This window comes from Mus pahari, chromosome 11, assembly GCF_900095145.1.
Source record: "Mus pahari chromosome 11, PAHARI_EIJ_v1.1, whole genome shotgun sequence".
Lineage (NCBI taxonomy): Eukaryota > Metazoa > Chordata > Mammalia > Rodentia > Muridae > Mus > Mus pahari.
Window position 1 is genome coordinate 56904443 of NC_034600.1, and position 19028 is coordinate 56923470.

Genomic DNA, 19028 nt, shown 5'->3' on the forward strand with positions numbered 1-19028 from the left:
ACACACACACACACACACACACACACACACACACACAGAAGGCTTTATTTTTCAGTTTACAATTCTCTGTCTGTTCACAACAGTAACTGCAGTGTGTGTTTTCTGAAGCTTTGGCTTCTCCATCCTTAGCCAGCCCCTGCTCTCTGGAGGGTCTGGGAAGTCATTGAAGTGTTCCACCCATGGAAGTGTCCCACCCACTGAAGTGTCCCACCCATAGAAGCACTCTTTCTCCCTAGTTGTTCTGCTCTAGAAATTTTCTTTAAACACTCTCTCTGGTGGCTGCTAAGACACCAGTGCCTTCCTGGTAGCAGCCATCCCTATAAGCAGCTGACCGGTGACTTCTCTTCAGCCACCCTGCTCTGTGCACCAAAGCCACAAGGGATCACTGATAGCTACTAGCAGAAGATTGCCTTCCTCCCACTCACTTCACACTTCTCTGGGCTTGAGTGTGCCTTCACTCATCTGTCTACTTAAGAAAACACATTTTATGATCATCAGAATAATATCCCCCCTTGCCCTTTAAATAAAAAGAAGACACAATCACTCACTTCTGCACAAATTATTCAAAATGTACTATTTAGCTTCCCTCTGGAAAACTCCTCATACCCAGTGCTTCACAAAAGCTCAAATCTTAACAACTGCCCAAAAAATCCCAGTCATGGTGATTGTAGCTTCTAGTGTCTCAAAGGTGAAACCAGATGTGCGGATGAGCTGAAGAGCGTAAGCCAGACTTTGTGGAAGTCAAGACCTAATGCTTCTACAACCCAATAACAACATGGCCGATGCCGCGCTGAGGAGAAAGGCTTTGAGTCCACTGCCCTCATTGATGTATCATCCTGAAGCGCTTGATTGGCCACCTCACATAGCTGCTCCCTACAGCCCTGGAACCATAATTGAACCAGCAAGAGATCACAATTTATATTGAATTTATAGCAATTCGTCCTTACCTTGTACCATTGCTTCCCCAAGGCATTCTTGGGTAAAAAGTCATTTCTTGGGTATTATTGAAAGGTATGTCAGAGCCAATTACCTTTTTTGTTAGGAGCAAGTTGGACATAAGAAATGGAGCCCAGGGGAAAGTGTGGAGGCTGGACGGAGAGGCTAGAGAAAGATAGACAAGACAGCTCTCAACGGATGGTAGCCTGCCTCTTCAGCTTGGTAAGCGACTCTGGCACAGTCTCTCATGATAATATACTCTTCAAGACTGGAAAGATATCATGAATTAAGAATGTTTTCTATTCTTCCAGAGGACCAGAGTTCAGTTCCCAGCACCCATGTAGGGCAGTTTACAATTGCCAATAATTCCAGCTTCAAGGGATCCAGCACCCTCTTCTGGCCTCCATGGGCATCTGCATGTACTTGGTACTCTCTTACACACAAACACATAAATAAAAATAGTCAACATTTTAAAAAGAAAACTGAAGATACCCTCCAAAACAGTAAGATATCTTTACTGTGGGGCTGTAGAATGATATAACTAACAAACAAGAACTTGAAGAAGGCTCAGGAATGGATCAATAATGTCTTGTTAAAACCAATGCTGAGAAAACATTTGAGGAAGAGAAAGCATTCTAAGCCTGCAAATTATAGGTGAGATGACATAAAGTAGAAAGGACACAGAAGTCGCTCTGTCTTCCATATTGATCCTCTCAGACCTTAGTGAAGTCATCTCTTTAAATAAAAATTTGCTTGCTGACCACAGTGTCTTTCCCTGTATACACTGAATACTCAACAAGAGCATAAGAACATAGGAAACTTACCACAGCACTTCCTGCAAGACTGTGAGTCCATCCACCCCACCTCTTCATCTTCTCTAATTTTAATTGTGTTTGTCAGTGTATCTCCTATTGGTACTGCTATAAAAACCATGTTGCTATCCATTTTCTAATGGTGGGAGCCTGGAAGGCATGGTCTCCTAGGCAACTGGTTGAATCATTACACGATGGTTCTGGGTGGGAATAAAATATTTCACAAATATTTCACATCTCATACATGTACATAAATCAAAAATGCTCCTGAGCTAAAGGTGTGGGTAAGTCATATATCTTTTGTCTAGCCTGCTCCAATGCCCTGGAATTGGCTCTGAGCACAACAAATGACAACAAAAATGTTGTTGCTATTATGTGAAAATACATTCATTCCAAACATTATACATGCCTACATATCTATAAATATATTTTATAAATATATTGATCTATAAATATATTGACAGTTGTCTATAGAGCTTAGAGTTAGATGGCGATGGGACTGATGAATTAAAATGTATGAAATTAAGGATATTATAGAAATAAATCACACTAACTCCACAACTGTCAACTCCTTGCTCCATTTGAGCAACTAAAAGGATCCAAGCATATCCAGGGCTTTCTGCAGCTTTTCAGCATCCTCCTCTTCTCAATAAATGTCTCTTACCCAGTTGTTCATGTCTTTTCTCTACCACTCCATTTTTTTTCATTTGTTGTAATGCCGGGGTTGAACTCAGGTCCACAAATATGCTAGACAAGCACTCTACCACCTAGCTAGATCCCCATCCCCCTTTTATTTTTATTAAGAAACAAGGCCTCGTGAAGTTACATAAACTAGCTTTAGTTCACTATACATCCTAGAGTGGCCTTAAATGTGTGCTCTTCCAAACTTAGCTTTCCAGGTAGGTAGGATTACAGATATAAACATCACTTCCAGATAAATTAATTTCACCATTTGTTTATGCTGCTTGCCCTCCTATCTTTCTTACTGGCATCCTTAATTTCTCAATCCTTGACCCCTTCAACTACATCCTGGTCCTCCTTCCATAATTTATTACTTTCCTCAATATTGTGATGGAAAGAATAACTGACAGGAGCAGCTTAAGAGAGGAAGGGTTTGTTTTGATATGTGGTTTATGAGAGTACAGTCCTTTGTGGTGGGGAAGGCACACGTGAAAGCTGGGCTAGCTTAGTCTGTAGGCACCATGAATGAAAATTCCATCATCTCCCAAAACAGTGCTGTCGGCTAGGGACCAAGCATTCAAATACATGAGCCTGCGAGGGATGTGCTTCCTATTGAACTCATAACATCTCTGGCTCCTAGCTGTTTCACAGAGCAAAAAATCAATCTGGTCAAATTCAGAACTCCCCAGTTATCACACCGTTTAAAGGCTAGCAATCTCTTCTGTGATTCAAACAATCTCTTCACGACATGCCCTGTTGGTTAAAAAAAAAAAAAAAAAAAAGTTAAAGACATTTAATATGCAGTGGCATATATTATGCATTCCTGTTCCAAAAGGGAAGGGTAGAGGCAGCAAAAAATACTGGGCAGAAACTCAGCAAGGAAAGCTCTATGTCTAGCATCTGAATTACAACTGGCTTGGCTAGACCCACGTCACGTGAAGTGCTCGAGAGCTCCCTCTCAGACTAGCTTCACTCAGGTGCCTGCAGATTTCCTTGGCATCCAAATGTTTCTGAACATCTTGGGGCCTCCACTGCCACCAATATTTCACCTTCACAACTTCATACAATGGCCCAACATGGCCTTGTGGCAGGGAATGTGAGAGGCAGCACATCTCCACCCTGCATCAGCTTTTCACCTGGAACTCTCTCACAAGCTTCCATGATCCCATCACTCATTTTGCATGCCTGCACGGCAGAACAACATAAATGGTTGCAAACTCTACTGCCAGTTATAGGTACAGCCTGTCCCCGCTTCAAGCTTGACTGCAGACGTCTCAGGGTGCTCGCATCCCAGTGTCAGGAAGAACCTAGCCCGCCATCCTGAAGCAGAAAACCCACAGGGGTCACACACATATCAAGATATCCTGCATATCGGATATTTACATTACAATTCATAACAGTAGCAAAATCACAGTTATGAAAAGACAATGAAATAATTTTATAGTTGGGGATCACCACAACATGAGGAACTGCATTAGAGGGTTGTAGCATTAGGAAGGTTGCAAACCACTGCCCTAAAGAGAAGTCTCACCTTTAAGGCATCACCTTTGTTTTCTTAGGCAGAAAGCAAGTTATCTCGTTAAGTGCACAAAGGTTTGTAACAATTAACACCGCTTTGTCCACATCCACTTTCTCTACAACTATCAAGTTCCGGGTCTTTAACCCCAAGCTGCAATTTTTCACCTTGGTCAGTTCCATTTTCTTCTCATATTTCTCACTGTAAATTTGGCTAAAGCAGTAGGCATTAACCGTGCCACAGACTGAATGCCATGCTGTACTGAAATTCTCTCTCACCCCCAAAAATACCCCATCAGTTTTTCACTCAGCCTCACTCGATCTCCAGACACAAGTAGAGCCAAGGCAGACATTTTGCTAGAGCATAGCATGAATGACCTCTGTTCCTATTTCCAATTTTGTCCTTGTTTTCCTCCAAGACTTCTGCCCAGATTCCTCTCCCAGTCTGAACTCCTACCATAATGGCCCATTAGGTTTCACTGACAGCATTCTAGGACATCTCTAGTCTGCAACTCCAAATTTTTCTGTATTCCTCCCACAAAGTTGTTCTAGCGGCCTACAGACCACAGGGATGCGTTCATTACAGCAGTGATCTCCTCTTAACCAATTTGCCGTGTCAGTTGCTTCTCTTATCACTCTGGCTGAAAACCTGACAAAGAAGTCAATGAAGGAAATCTTCTTTTGACTCATCGTTTGAAAGAGTACAGTGCGTCATGTGAGGCTAGGGATGGCATGGAGGCTGACTCACCTTGGTCCCTGGCAGTGCCAACACAGGGGAAGGGTGTTTGTTACATGATACTAATCAGGAAGAACATAGCTTAGGGTGGCAGCATAGTTAGCCAAAGACTCACAAGCTCCTTTCCAACCAGCTTCCATATCCAAAAAGTCCCAAAACCTCCCATAGCAGTGCCACCAGCCAGAGACCAAGTGTTCGAACCCATGAACCTAGGAAGAACATTTTACATCCAACCCAGTTTTGGACATAAACTTTTATATACAAACTAACTCTGCCACTGCCCTTCTACAGAGCGATTCACTCTGGGAACCCGGGTGAAATGGTGTACGAGGCCTGCACAATGAGCAAAGCGTTGTTTTGTCTTTTCTTTTTTCAATCTGCTCATGTCCGATCCCTTACCCATTCTTCCCTTACCTCTCAACATCCTTTGCTGCCCTTCCTCTCTCTTCTTGTCTCTTTTTCCCTTTCTCTGTTTCTCGCCTCCATTTTTCTCATTATTTAAGGTACTATTTCTAATAAAGTCAAGTTCTGGGGTTTACCCAAGTCCATTTATAGTCAGCAGTCTGCAATTTCCTTCCTAAAGCCACCCCGCCTCTTCTAATGTCAAAGTCCAGCTCAGTCAGTGAGCATTTGGAGCCCTCCTCCCGCTGACCTGCTTCCACAGGATTTTCTTCCTGCCTGGGAAGAGATGTCTCTAGCCTGGAGAAATTTGCAGAAAGCCTTTTGTCTGGAGACTTCTCTCAGAATCCTCCAGATGCGTCCATCCCTGAGCTGTGAGTGGAAACCATGGGATACGGGTCAGCAGAGGGTGGAGAGAAGGGAAACCCTGAACTTTGGAGCCTGTTGCCTAGGATGTGAGACAATCCGAGTTGAGTAAGGGCTTGGGGACTTCAAAGATAGATTTGTAACAGCCAGTGGTTCTGAGCCTTCATTAACCCCATGCTTTCATTTCTGTCAGTACTTAATGGTGGCCCTCATTTGTCCTGAAATGAAATCAATGGATAATAAAACCTGATAATAAACAACCTAGAAATTAGAACTAGCTATCTCTACTTTGATGTAAAGAGGAAATCAAAGGAAAATAAACCAAAAAGGCCAAAATAGGGTATTATGTTCAATAAATAGATTCCTAGGATTCTTGTTTTAAAAGACATAAGTTTCCAAACACACACACAGAGAGAGAGAGAGAGAGAGAGAGAGAGAGAGAGAGAGAGAGAGAGAGAGAGAGTTGTTTTCCTAAAGTCATTCAAGCCCAGGTCGAAACTAATGAGACTCTCACCTCTTTGCAGCAGGAACAAGACATTTAAGGAGATCTGGAGTAGCCAGACATAGGAATCTTTATAAATTATTCCCATGTTTCAATGATCTTCACATGGGTTTATTTTCTCTAACCTCACAACAAACTTATTAATTTCCTTTTTAAACACATAAGCATAAACAGACATCTGTTTACATATTTATGGTCCATAGAGAAATTTGTGCTTGTGTGCTCTAAATGGTATAAAGGACACTTTTCCATCCCTTGTCATGATCAATTTTCTCTTATCCATATCTTCCTACTTTCTCTCCTTTGATCTGCCTCCTCTCCCTCCTCACCTAGCAATTTTGTAAAAACATATGTTTAATGCATTTTTAATGTATATGAGTACATATTTGTGGAAGCACATGTTTGTTTATAGCCATATGTGCACATCTCTGACCATGTAAGTGAGGTCAGAAGTCAACCTTGGGTGTTGTTCTTCAGATGATACCAAACTTGGGTTGTTTTGTTCTGTATTTTTAAGACAGAACTTCTTATTGGTCACAAGCTCACTGAGTAGGCTAAGACTGGCTAGTCAAAAAGCCTCATGAATCCATCTGTCTTTGCCTCCCCAGTACTCGGACAAATGTGTACCATAATAGCCAACCTTTTTACATAGGTTCTGAAGCTCAAACTCCAGTCCTTATGTTTACATGGTGACTTAGTTAGGGTTTCCATTGCTGTGAAGAGACACCATGACCAAGGCAACTCTTAATGGACAAATTCAGTCCATTATCATGATGGCAGGAAGCATGGCAGCGTCTAGGCATGTACTGGTGGAGCTGAGAGTTCTACATCTTGTTCCAAAGGCAAACTGGATAAAGACTTATTGTCTTCCAGGCAGCAAGGAAGAGGGTCTCAAAGCCCACCCCTATAGTGACACACTTTCTCCAAACAGACTACACCTCCTAATAGTGCTACTCCCTGAGCCAAGCATATTCAAACCACCACAAAAAGCAATTTAGTAACTATACATTCTCTCTAGCCCAATATATGCCCAACAACACTTCAAATATAGCGACTGAGTTCTATTATACTGTCCTACACATGAGGAGACAAATGACAAAAAGTAAATAAGAAATGTGGCTAGGGGCCAGAGTGATATCTCAGTTGTTAAAAGCACTTACTGATCTTTTTGCAAAGGACCAGGGTTCAGTTCCCAGCATACACATGGCTGCTCACAACCATCTTTTTAACTCTAGTTCCAGGAGATTCAATCACGTTTCCTGATCTCTCTGAGCACAAGGCATGAACATTGGGCACATACATACTGCAGGAAAAAAAAAAAAAAGCATACACATAAAATAAGCAAACCTAAAAATTTAAATAAAATAAAAATAAATATGATCAAAAGCAGAAACATGCAAATTCCAGTAAGATTGAAAGCCAGGCCGGGCGTGGTGGCGCACGCCTTTAATCCCAGCACTTGGGAGGCAAAGGCAGGCGGATTTCTGAGTTCGAGGCCAGCCTGGTCTACAAAGTGAGTTCCAGGACAGCCAGAGCTATACAGAGAAACCCTGTCTCGAAAATCAAAANAAAAAAAAAAAAAAAAAAAAGAAAGCCAGATGTGTCTGGCTCCAAACACAGAGGTTATACCGTACCCTGTTTCGCTGCCCTTTCCAATCCTGTTAATTGCATTTTCTCAGACAGAGATAAATTATGCATGAACTTAGGAGGTGGGAAACCACACTGAAATTACTATATACTGACAAAGTGAGAGAAAATGCTTTGGAGTCCCTTTTTCTTCAACCAAAAGCTCTACGATGGTGAAGCTCTCTTAATGATGATAGCACATAAGGCATGGTGCCTAGAAAAGTTTTGTTCTGTTTCGTTTCTCTTTTTTTTTTTTTTAACTTTTAAACTTTTCATTTTTGAAACAAAAATTGTGCATGTTTATATAGTAGTACAGTGCAGAAATGTGATCCAGGTAAATAATGTGTCGTGATCAAGTGCCACAGACAGACCTCACTTGGGTCCCTGATCTACGTGGAACTGGGTCTCTGGTTGCAGGTGAGCAAGGATTTGGCAAGGTGATAAACAGTCCACACGAGAGAGTGTAAAATTGAATGTATTGATTAAAATGAGCATCACATTTTTAATACAGAACAAACGAGAAAAGTGGGGCAGGATACATCCGCAGTTACAATGACACAAGATACAACAAAAGACCAGAGGGTGGGACCAGGCAGCTTGAGGAGGAAGCCAGGTGCAAGGCTAGTAAATAGTTAAACCCCACCACCAGGGGTCCCCAGTAAATCCTTGATTATGCTGTTCCTTTGGGCCTAGCAGAAAAACCTGTTTTGGGGAGTTCTGCTCTAGCAGACCTTCTCATGAATAATGCAATACCACAACCCCCCTATTTCCTAGGCCTTGGTAAATACTTGCATATGAACATAACTTGGATGAAGTGAAGATTCCAAAAGTATACTACGCTAAGCTTTGCCCTGAGCTTGGCTCTGTTCTTTGTAATGCTTAATCGGTTTCACCAGTCTATACTAGAAGTGAATTAGAGTGTTAATGAATAGGTAACCTTCTCACTGAATTCTGAGCTCCTGGCTTTAAGGAATTTTTTTAGGACTTTGGAACACTGGTGGAAACTTCACCTACGGTAAAAATTCAATCTTTAAAGGCATTAATAATATTGAAAGAGAGCATACACCATACTAGCATGCAGATAGGGTTCATGTATATAGATTATTGGAAATGCCAGGACTCCAGGAGGCTGAGTCTCCTTGAGACTCTTTTTTTTTCTCAGGACTCGTCCAGGTTTTCAGACCTGTTGTGAGTCACTACTGGAGTGGGCGTGGCAATCAAGACAGAATAATGAACATCCCCAGCTCCTTATCAGTTCTCACATTTGGAGCCTGTGATCTCCTATGGTGGTTTAGATGATAATGGTCTCCATTGGCTTATAAATCTGAATACTTAGTCACCAGAGAGTGGAGCTATTTGAGAAGGACTAGGGGGTGTGACCTCATTGAAGGAGGTGTGTCACTGGGAATAAGCTTTAGGGTTTCAAAAACCCATGTCAAGCCCAGTGTCACTCTCTGCCTGCTACCTATGGTTCAGAATACAAAACTCTCAGCTACTGCCCCAGTACCATGCCCCTCTGCTTCTTTCCATGATTGATAATGGACTAGCTCTCTTAAACAGACTAAGTACTTTTTAAAAAAGTTTCCTTGGTCATGGTGCCTCTTCCTTCCGTAGAGCCCCCCACTGCATCTCCCTCCCATGTGATCTTTATATTTTTGTTGTCATTAATAACACTGAGTCCAGTTAGAGCTACCTATATGTACATATGTATGTGGTCATCCACTGGATCATAAGCACAAGGCCTCTTCACATCAATAGAATAGTAGCTAGGACACACTATCTCTCTTTTAGCTCTTTGTAACATATGAAACAGGATACTATGAACTCTAATAACCCTACTGTATCAGAGAACACTAACATTCTTTTTGTGCGACTAATTTAATTATCATTCTTTATATCTTTCCAGAGTCTAGCAATCACCCTTCTACACTCTTCTCCTTTCATATAGACCATTTTAGTTTTCATATATGAAGTCTTTGTTTTTCTTTGATTAACACATTTTGATTAGCATAACATCCCCAAGTCCCAATCATCATCTTTCTCCAAATGACAGGGTTTGATTCTATTCATGGCTGAATAATAATTATGTTATTATCCATAGTCACCATATTATCTTATTTAATCTTTCTACATTTCTTCATCCATATAGGCACCTCTGTTGATTCCGTGTCTTGTCCAAAGCAAATATTGCTACACTAAACATAAGCCTGCAAGTTTCTCTTTAACATTCTGGTTTCATTTCCTTTGGATATACAACAAAAACCGGGACAGCCAAGTCATGTGATATATATATCTTTAAGATTTTCAGAAATTGATATGCTGTTTGCCATAACAGCTACACTAATTTACGTTCCAAATAACAGCACAGAAGAGTGCCCTTTTCTCATCATTCTCAACAATATGTTTGTTGTTTTGTTTACAATGGTTATTTGGTACTAGCCATTCTGACTGAAGAGAGTTGATATCTTATATCTGCAACTTTATCTGCAGTTGTTGCTTGAAACCCCTACACAGAGTTCTATCAAGAAAACTATGGAGAAGTAATCTTACAGTTTCATTCCACATAACCTTTAAATCCCCCATCTTCCAAATACTCTTCAGTTCCCTCTATCTACCTGTTTACCATGTTACCAAGTACATATGTGTGAGCTTGTGTTTGTTCATCCAAACACACACATTGAACACACCTCAGGCACACATGACATATGAAACTTATTCAAAATACTTGATTGTTACTAAGTGTGTTCAAGTATTACAGACATAGTCACAGTGAACAAGCAAAGGCCATCCTTGTCTAACCCACATGTGAGACAAGAATGAGAACATACCAAAGGGAAGATAAAGGAAAGAGAAATAGAAAAGTAAAGTGGGGCATCTAGAGTAAATGAGGAGATTATAGCATTACATGTTTTCAGATGTTTAAAACCAGTAAAGTAAGACGCAGACCTCCTATGATGCCTGTGTGTTTACTGTTTAGTACTGGTACACATAAATTATTTAGCCTTACCTGCCTTGATATACTCATTCTGGTCTAAAGATGCATATATAGTTATCTTCAATATAGACTAGAAAATATTTTAAAATATCTTTATTCTTTGAAACTTCAATATATTTATGGAATGAATATTAATCACATTCATCTACCATCACCTCCATCTCACCTTTCGTAGAGCCCCCCCACTGCATCTCCCTCCCATGTCATCTTTATACTTTTGTTGTCATTAATAACACTGAGTCCAGTTAGAGCTACCTATATGTACACATGTATGTGGCCATCCACTGGATCATGAGCACAATGATTCTCTGTCCCTCGGCAGCCATCAACTGCCCACATCTTCTACGACTGAAGTAAGGTTTTGGAGCTCCTCCTACACCCCTACTGGAATTTTGACTGGCCTGATCTGAGGCAGGTCACCATAGCAAGAGTGGAAAATATCTTAAAGCTGCAGCTTTTCTACTAGCTAAAGTTTTAAACTTCAAATCATTTTCAGGTAGATGAAGATTTCACTCCAATGTGCTATTTTTTGACACACTTTTTTCTCACACAAAAGAAGGGTACACCGGGTAATACATGGACAGTAAATAATGTCTGTTACCCACTGAGAAACTCCCTCCAACAGTCCACCCCTGGAAAGACTTCTCAAATGCATGCATACATACATACATACGTACATACATACATACGGATTAGCCTGAGTGACTGGTCCCTCACTTGTACCCTAGGCTGATCTCAGAGGATGATAAATCCAAAAAAAAAAAAAAAAAAAACTAAAGAAAACTCACATTTCCCCAAATTATGTCAAGTTATACATTTGAACAAGCAACAACAACCACTTGTAATTTACTTCAGCAAAAGGCTGTAGTAAAAACTATTAAAAATCCCAGCCTGGAATTTCTACCTCACCTTTNAAAAAAAAAAAAAAAAAAAACTAAGGAACACTCACCAGACCCCAAATTAGGTCAAGTTTTACATCTGAACAAGCAACAACAACCACTTGTAATTTACTTCAGCAAAAGGCTGTAGTAAAAACTATTAAAAATCCCAGCCTGGAATTTCTACCTCACCTTTGGTTATTGAATTCCAGGATAGAGAACACACACATAATATGCTTCAAGCAGCTGCCTACCCTCCATGTTATTAGAGTCTGCCTACATATTGATAACCCCAAGTTATTATTTACTGTGTATTATCTGGGTGCTTCAAGCTCTAATTGCCAGCCCTCAGGGCCATGCTTTTATGGCTCAGCTAACCCATGGCAGCTTCTCCTTTCTTCTCTCCTACATGTCTTTCCTTTATTCTATGGCGATTTCTTCCTCCTCCTTCCTTCCTTATGATCCTATCTCCCCAAGTCTAAGAAATCTTTTTTTTTTTCCTTAGGTCTAAGAAATCTTAACCCCACCTATGTCTCTTCTTTCCAGCTATTGGCTGTTGGCATCTTTATTTACCAATCACAATTAACTGGGGGGAGGGGGTGGCTGGGCCACTCAGTCTCTTATGTACAGACTCTCTTATCTTTGGGGTAACCAGTCCTGGTGGCCCCAAATTAGCATTAGAATACAAGTAGTATTAGGCCAACCCACTACAAAAAGCTAGGCTGGAAAGCCATGGAGGAAGCAAGGGAGTCTGAAATAATCCCCAAAACATAATAAATAGAATTGGGCATCAAGAGAGGGCACAGAAAGTGAGCCGACAAGAACCATCCATTCTATAAGGAATCTTCTCATCATGACCTTGCTGGTGAGGGGTGCACATCTAGTGTTAATTATCCTTTCACTCAGCATATATAATAGGGCAGAGAAACGGGGTGCTGTGGTCTCGAGAGGGACTGGGTAGAACAGAATGAGCAACAGCCTGGTCTCCCCCCATGTAGAACAGCTGGAAGAAGAACAAGGAAGCTACCCTCCAGACAGACATCTAGCAACTCCAGAGGAGGAAGGAGGCAGATGGAAAGAGGGAGGGAGGGAGAGAAAGAGACAGACAGAGACAGAGAGAGACAGACAGAGAGAGAATAAAACAAAACATTTGTTCCTCAAACCAGCCTTTGTCCCTTGCTCCTCTAGACCCCAATGTAACTTAGCAAGTTTCCTTGGCAGATGGCATGTCATTCTGTCACTACATCAGTACCAAGGTGGATGAATAATAAAAAGAAAGAAAAAATCTCCCTTTGCTACCTATTTATCTGCCCTAAACATCAGATAGGATAGAAAATGGGATGTGTGTATTTAAAGTTACTTAAAAGATGCTTGTCTTAGTCAGGGTTTCTATTCCTGCACAAACATCATGACCAAGAAGCAAGTTGGGGAGGAAAGGGTTTATTCAGCTTACATTTCCATACTGCTTTTGATCACCAAAGGATGCAGGACTGGAACTCAAGCAGGTCAGAAAGCAGGAGCTGATGCAGAAGCCATGGAAGGATGTTCTTTACTGACTTGCTTCCCCTGGCTTGCTCAGCCTGCTTTCTTATAGAACCCAAGACTACCAGCCCAGAGATGGTCCCACCCACAAGGGGCCTCTCCCCCTTGATCACTAATTGAGAAAATGCCCCATAGCTGGATCTCATGGGGGCATTTCCACAACTGAAGCTCCTTTCTCTGTGATAACTCCAGCTGTGTCAAGTTGACACAAAGCTAGCCAGTACAATGCTCTACAGAAATAAGACACAACTTGTATTTGAATGTCACATCACACCAACTTGTGTATTGTGTGTTGTTCTTTTATTATCTAGGCAGAAGACTCCTAATACACATACCTTCTTAGCTGAAAACTGATTGTGGTTGTTAGAAAACCCTTTACAAAAGTCCCTTACCCAAAAAAGGGGAAGGTGGGATTTCCTGAGGACTCCCAAACTCCCACAAAAGATTTATTTTTCTTACTACTTCACCCTCTAGGGGTTTCTTTTCCATTTTAATATTTTGGTTTTGAGAAAAGAAAACAATTTGTCTGCTGTGGAATTCTGAAAATTGGCTAGCTGAAAGTTAAATCCACTTGGTTTTTATTATAGGAGTGGCATTGTTCTCCAAATTCAATTCTATTTTAGTGTTTTGAGTTGACTCTGTGAGATGAGGTGGGTGGGAATCAGAACTATCATCTGTATTTAATCTATGAAGATAATTTCAGATCAGTAAAAACAACAGATACCATAAGAATGAATATATATATTCATAAAAATGCCAGTTCACGGAAGACTTGGAATGTGGCGCCTTTAACACGACACCCTCCTCCACCCAATCCTTATACAGCATGTGTAGAGAGATATACTAGAACCAAAGAAAAACTTTATCAATGCCCTGGTCTCACAGAACCCTCAAAATGCAGACTGTTTTACACAAGAAACATGGGCAATTAATTCTGGAGACATTTTGATTTTCATTTTTCTGGCAAATAAAAATTTATATTTACCAATTGACTTTTATTATGATTTGTGAAGTTTGTTTATTGAGAGGGATAATATGACAAGAAAGATTTTCCAAGTGTTGAATAGCTGTATTTCACTTGTGGAATAATTCTCTTTTTCTGTTGTTGTTGTTGTTGTTGTTGTTCTCTACCTTCTTCATTTCCCACTTTCCTTTTGTCTCTTTTCCCTTTTCTCTTTAATGTATTTACAAATTTTGTTTAGACTCTTTGCCTCACCATTTATATGCATGTTCTTTTGTTGAGTGAGTGAATGAGTGAGTGAGTAAGTGAGTAGGTAAGTGAGTGAATGAGTGAGTGAATGAGTGAGTGAATGAATGAGTGAATGAATGAATGAATGAATGAGTGAATGAGTGAGTCTGCCTTGACCATTTAAAATCTCACCTTTCCTTTGTCTTCTCCGTCAGTTCTCTTTCCTTGCCAGCACACTCTCATTAATTCTTAGAGCTTTATAGTCACCGAGCTTACAGCCTACTCATTGAGCAACTCCAATTTTACAGATAGGAACACAAGAACAGTGGAATAAAGGGATTTTGAATTCTCAGAAACACTCCTTTTCCTCCATTTCAGGAGAGGGACTAGCACAGAGGCCCACCATAAAAACCTTTCAAAAGGTTAAATTCTCAAAAAATTTGAGCTGTCATTCCCCTGTTGTTCTTTTGCATGGGTAACCAAAAGCCACTTACTTTGACTGTAAGAGCAAATTCATGACATTAGTGATTATTTGGATAAAATGGGTGGGATTTTAAAAGAAAACAGGTTCACAGTTACTACATCCCTGCTTCATTTAGAAGCACACTGTTCATCGAGTTCCTCAAGACAGCGACTTCACAGCCACACAACACAACATTTCCTCCATACACTCAAAGTTTCCTGCTGCTTAAGAGGCACCTGTCTTGCTCAATTCTTTCCACCTGTAAAATTACACAACTGACCTCAGGTCTCCTAAATTAGGATCTTTCTCTCCCAAGACTACTTAGAAAGACTCTAGATATCCGCTCTGAGATCTTCTAACTGCCTTGTACCTGCCTGCTTATATGAGAGGTTGGAGTCTGTGCTGTCAAGCAAAGGAGAGCAGAAAATGAACCCCTAGACTTTGAGTCCACATCTCAAGGTTTCCTTCTTAGTCTTTCTAACGGGCATGATGAACTTGCGCAAATTAATATGACATCTTCAGCTTAAACATAGATAAGAATTTCAATACCTCTCCCCAACCTAAATGATTCTCCCAGCTCCAGGCACTTAACGACTCTTCTTTCTCAACTTCTCTCCCTTTCCAACAGTCTTAAGTAGGTGGCCCTCTCCTAAAGAGAGGGTGGTGTCTTCTAGAACTATCTGCAGGTATTACTACAGCCTGTCACCTAACGCCCGTTTCTGTGTGCTCCCTATTAGACATCAATGAGTTTCATGTATGGAGAGCCAACCAGGTTATCAGGCACTAAGTAACTCATAGCTTAGAAAGCACACTGATTAACCAAGTGGATGCACACTGATTAACCAAGTGAATGCACACTGATTAACCAAGTGAATGGGCATCCCCTTGGTACTGCATTGCAACCTGACTATAGTCAAGGCTTGAACTGCGTTCTCTAAGCTTGTGAGAGGGGTCTGTGGGAAAAACACTGCTCCCTCCTTATCTTCCTTATCTTTTTGCACTAGATTCAGTCAGGTTTATTTTTTCTCCAGAAGATCCACTATTAAGGTAACTCAGTATTAGTAGTGTTCCTGCCTGCACGCAGACCGGCGCCTTGTCTGCATGGGCAGAACACCTTGGGGTGGGTTTGCACTCTTGCCTGCTGAACCCACTGTGGATTCGAACTGGAGGACGAGAACTCCTGAGAAAGAACAGGGCTGCAAAGGAAAATATTGGGGCCTTGACACGTGTCTGATCAAAGCCCATATTTTATTGTTGGAACTGGCTTAAATACAAAGAAGAGTTCCCAGCATGCCCCAGAGTCCCCTGAAGTTGCCACGAAGTTCTCGCGATGATGGGGGGCAGTCCNGGCGACAGTGGGCGGTCCAGCGGCGGCGGTCCTGCGATGGCGGTGGGTGGTACTGCGACGGCGGTGGGCGGTCCTCTGGTATTCCTGCTGGAGGAGGAGTGGTTAGTGGGAGTGGGAGGCACCAACAAGTATTAAAATCAAAACTAGCATGATTTTATTAAAGTAAGAAGCAAGACTGCCTAATTGTTTCAGGTCATCACATGGGTGACTCAAGTGCATGTCCGTCACGCTTCGCTGAAGGTCCTAATTCACTTCGTTTCAGTAGGTGCTTCCCGGATAGCTGTACCCAAGCTCACTCTTCATACAAAGCACCCCATGCCACCGTGTGACTTCTCACCTGAGAAATACCAGGTAAGATTCCATTCTGGTTTCAGACGAGAAGAAAGAGGCCACCCTCGGGAGATCTCAGACTTCCAAAATTGTTCCCCAGGAAGAACCTACAAATAACCCTGCTATGGCAGTCAGCAGTCTGATGATATCCTATCCTTCACATGATAGGGGAGCATCTGGAACCTCTTCACACCCTTTCCTAGTGATATATGAACTGATTAGCAGATATGAGACTGACAGAAACCACGAGAAAGGACTATTACAAGATGATTCATACACACAAACACATACACCCACAGACTCATATATACACAGACACACACACACATACTCATACACACACAGACATACACACATGCACACACATACTTGTACACACAGAAACACATAAGCATAGTCATACACACATACACACAGACTGCACACACATACTCATACACACACAGACACCTATGCATAGTCATATACACACATACACATATACAACAGGGACACACTTAGGTCAGTGTGAAATCCCTTATTTTCTTTTTGTAGTGCTGTAATCTTCATTTACACGTGGCAATACATCACACCACATGATCTTTCCCTGCTAGAAAGGATATTTTCCTGTTATCAGGTTGATAATGATTGCCCTCTTACTTTCTCTGTCTCCTCCCTGCCTCCCTTCCTTTCCTCTCTCTCTCTCTCTCTCTCTCTCTCTCTCTCTCTCTCTCTCTCTCTCTCTCACACACACACACACACACACACACACAGACAACAATTTTTATTCTACATAGTATTCATTGGACCTAAATTTTGAAGACAGTATAATCAAAGCTATCTACAAAAAGAAAACATGGGTGTGATGACTACTGTTAATTGTCAGCCTGACAGAATCAAAAAGCGACTGAGAAATGACCCCCTTGGGCCTCTGGGGAACTATCTTGATAACATGAATTGATGTTATAAAAAAAAAAAAAAAAAAAAGCAAAAAAACCTTCTTAATTACGAGTGAGAGCATTCCCTGAGCTTAGGGTTCTGGGCTGGATAAACAGGAGGCACTGTCTGGGCACATGCATTTGCTCTTCTGTTTCTTGGTTGTGGGTACAATGATTTTTCTCTGTGTAGCCCTGGCTGTCCTGGAACTTCTTATGTGGATCGGATTAGCCTTAAACCCACAGACATCCAACTGCCTCTGTCTTCCGAGTAATGGGATTAAAGATGCCACAACACACACACACACACACACACACACACACACATGCTCACACACACATGCACTCACATGCTCACACACATGTACACATACACATACATACACACATACATACAAATATATTCAAAAAGAGAAAGAAAAGTTCTGTGTGAAGCTCTATGATAAAGCACAGGCCTTGCACGCACATGACCCTGGATTCAAGGGCCAACATCGCGATGATTTTTGTTTGTTTCTTTGTTGTTGGTTTTTGTTTGGGGCAGGGTCTCTCTCTGTAGCCCTGGCTGTCCTGGAATTCACGGAGATGCACCTACCTCTGTGCCTCAAGTGCAGGAATTAAGGGTGAAGGCCACTATGGCCAGCCATTGACTAAGTTTAGGTTGGTTGGTTGGTTGTTTTTGTTTAAATTTTCAAAAACCCATAACAACAAAAATGGCACTAATTTGAGCACTTATTTCCAAGCTGTTTTATTTTCATGGTAAAATTGACTTGAAGCAAAGGCTTCTGGCTGAGAGGTGGAAATTCCAACTCCCTTTTTCACACGTACCCTAGGAAGGAGTCATAATTGAAAAGGAACACTGTGAGTTTAGTCTCTGGCTAAACACAAGGGACTTCACTTTTCCCAGAGCACATTGGGTAATGTACCCATTTGAGAGTCCATACAGGTCACTAAGACAATTAGGCTCTGGTTAAACTGACCTGCCCTTGATCTTGTAGAACCCAGGACTAAGAAAATTAATTTGACTTTGTCTATCCTAGTCCCTGGCCTACAGCCGTGTGCTGGCGATTCACAAGCAGCACCTTTCTCCTGTGGATACAGCCTATTTCCAGAAGCCTTTGCTACTCCACCAGGGACACATGGAGTGGCTCTTTGATTCCGAAGGAAACAGATACCTGGACTTCTTCTCTGGGATTGTCACTGTTAGTGTTGGTCACTGCCACCCGTGAGTATCCTTTGAGAGAGAGAGAGAGAGAGAGAGAGAGAGAGAGAGAGAGAGAGAGAGAGAGAGAGAAGAGAATTTTTAAAATCCAGAAAAACATGGAAAACAATCATTTGTGTAACTCAGAACCCTTGATTTCTATATCCCGGTCTTAAATTATATCTGTTAGAGGATGTGCTGACATGCACCTACATGCTTTCCTCTGTAAAGAAACAAACAAAGAAAGAAACAAACAGACTTGATTCTGTACTTATGAAAGCTTTGATGGTTCCTAGTGCACATGCAGCATGGGAGTCAGAGTCAATGTCTCTCTGTGTGTTTCTTGATGAAGGAAGCTCTCGAAAGACAGGAATACACCAAGAGAAAAGGCAAGTGGCGGTCCTGTAAGGCAAACCCAAAGAGAAGAGAATAGCCTGAAGGATGGCCCATGAGAACCGCTACATCCATGATGGTTCATCTTTGCAGACTCTGAGAGATTGATGAGGAATAAAATTATAACAGAGAGATGCAACCCTGGATGCAAATTCACTTAGAAATGTATGAAATAAAGTTGAGACTGGAGCTATGACCAGCTCAC

At 41.4% G+C, this 19028-nt stretch overlaps 1 protein-coding gene across 2 annotated transcripts in view; it reads left to right on the forward strand.

Moving 5' to 3' along the window:
• The first annotated feature begins 5287 nt into the window (after positions 1–5287).
• Positions 5288–19028, forward strand: part of Agxt2 (alanine--glyoxylate aminotransferase 2) — a 49468-nt gene continuing 35727 nt past the window's right edge. Inside the window, exons 1-3 of one of the 2 annotated variants that reach the window (XM_021208503.2) lie at positions 5288–5453; positions 16251–16339; positions 18270–18454. In XM_021208503.2, the coding sequence (XP_021064162.1) occupies positions 5369–5453; positions 16251–16339; positions 18270–18454 (359 nt within the window). In that variant the 5' untranslated portion in view covers positions 5288–5368. The remainder of the gene's footprint in view (positions 5454–16250; positions 16340–18269; positions 18455–19028) is intronic. The other variant, XM_021208504.2, reaches the window with a different exon arrangement.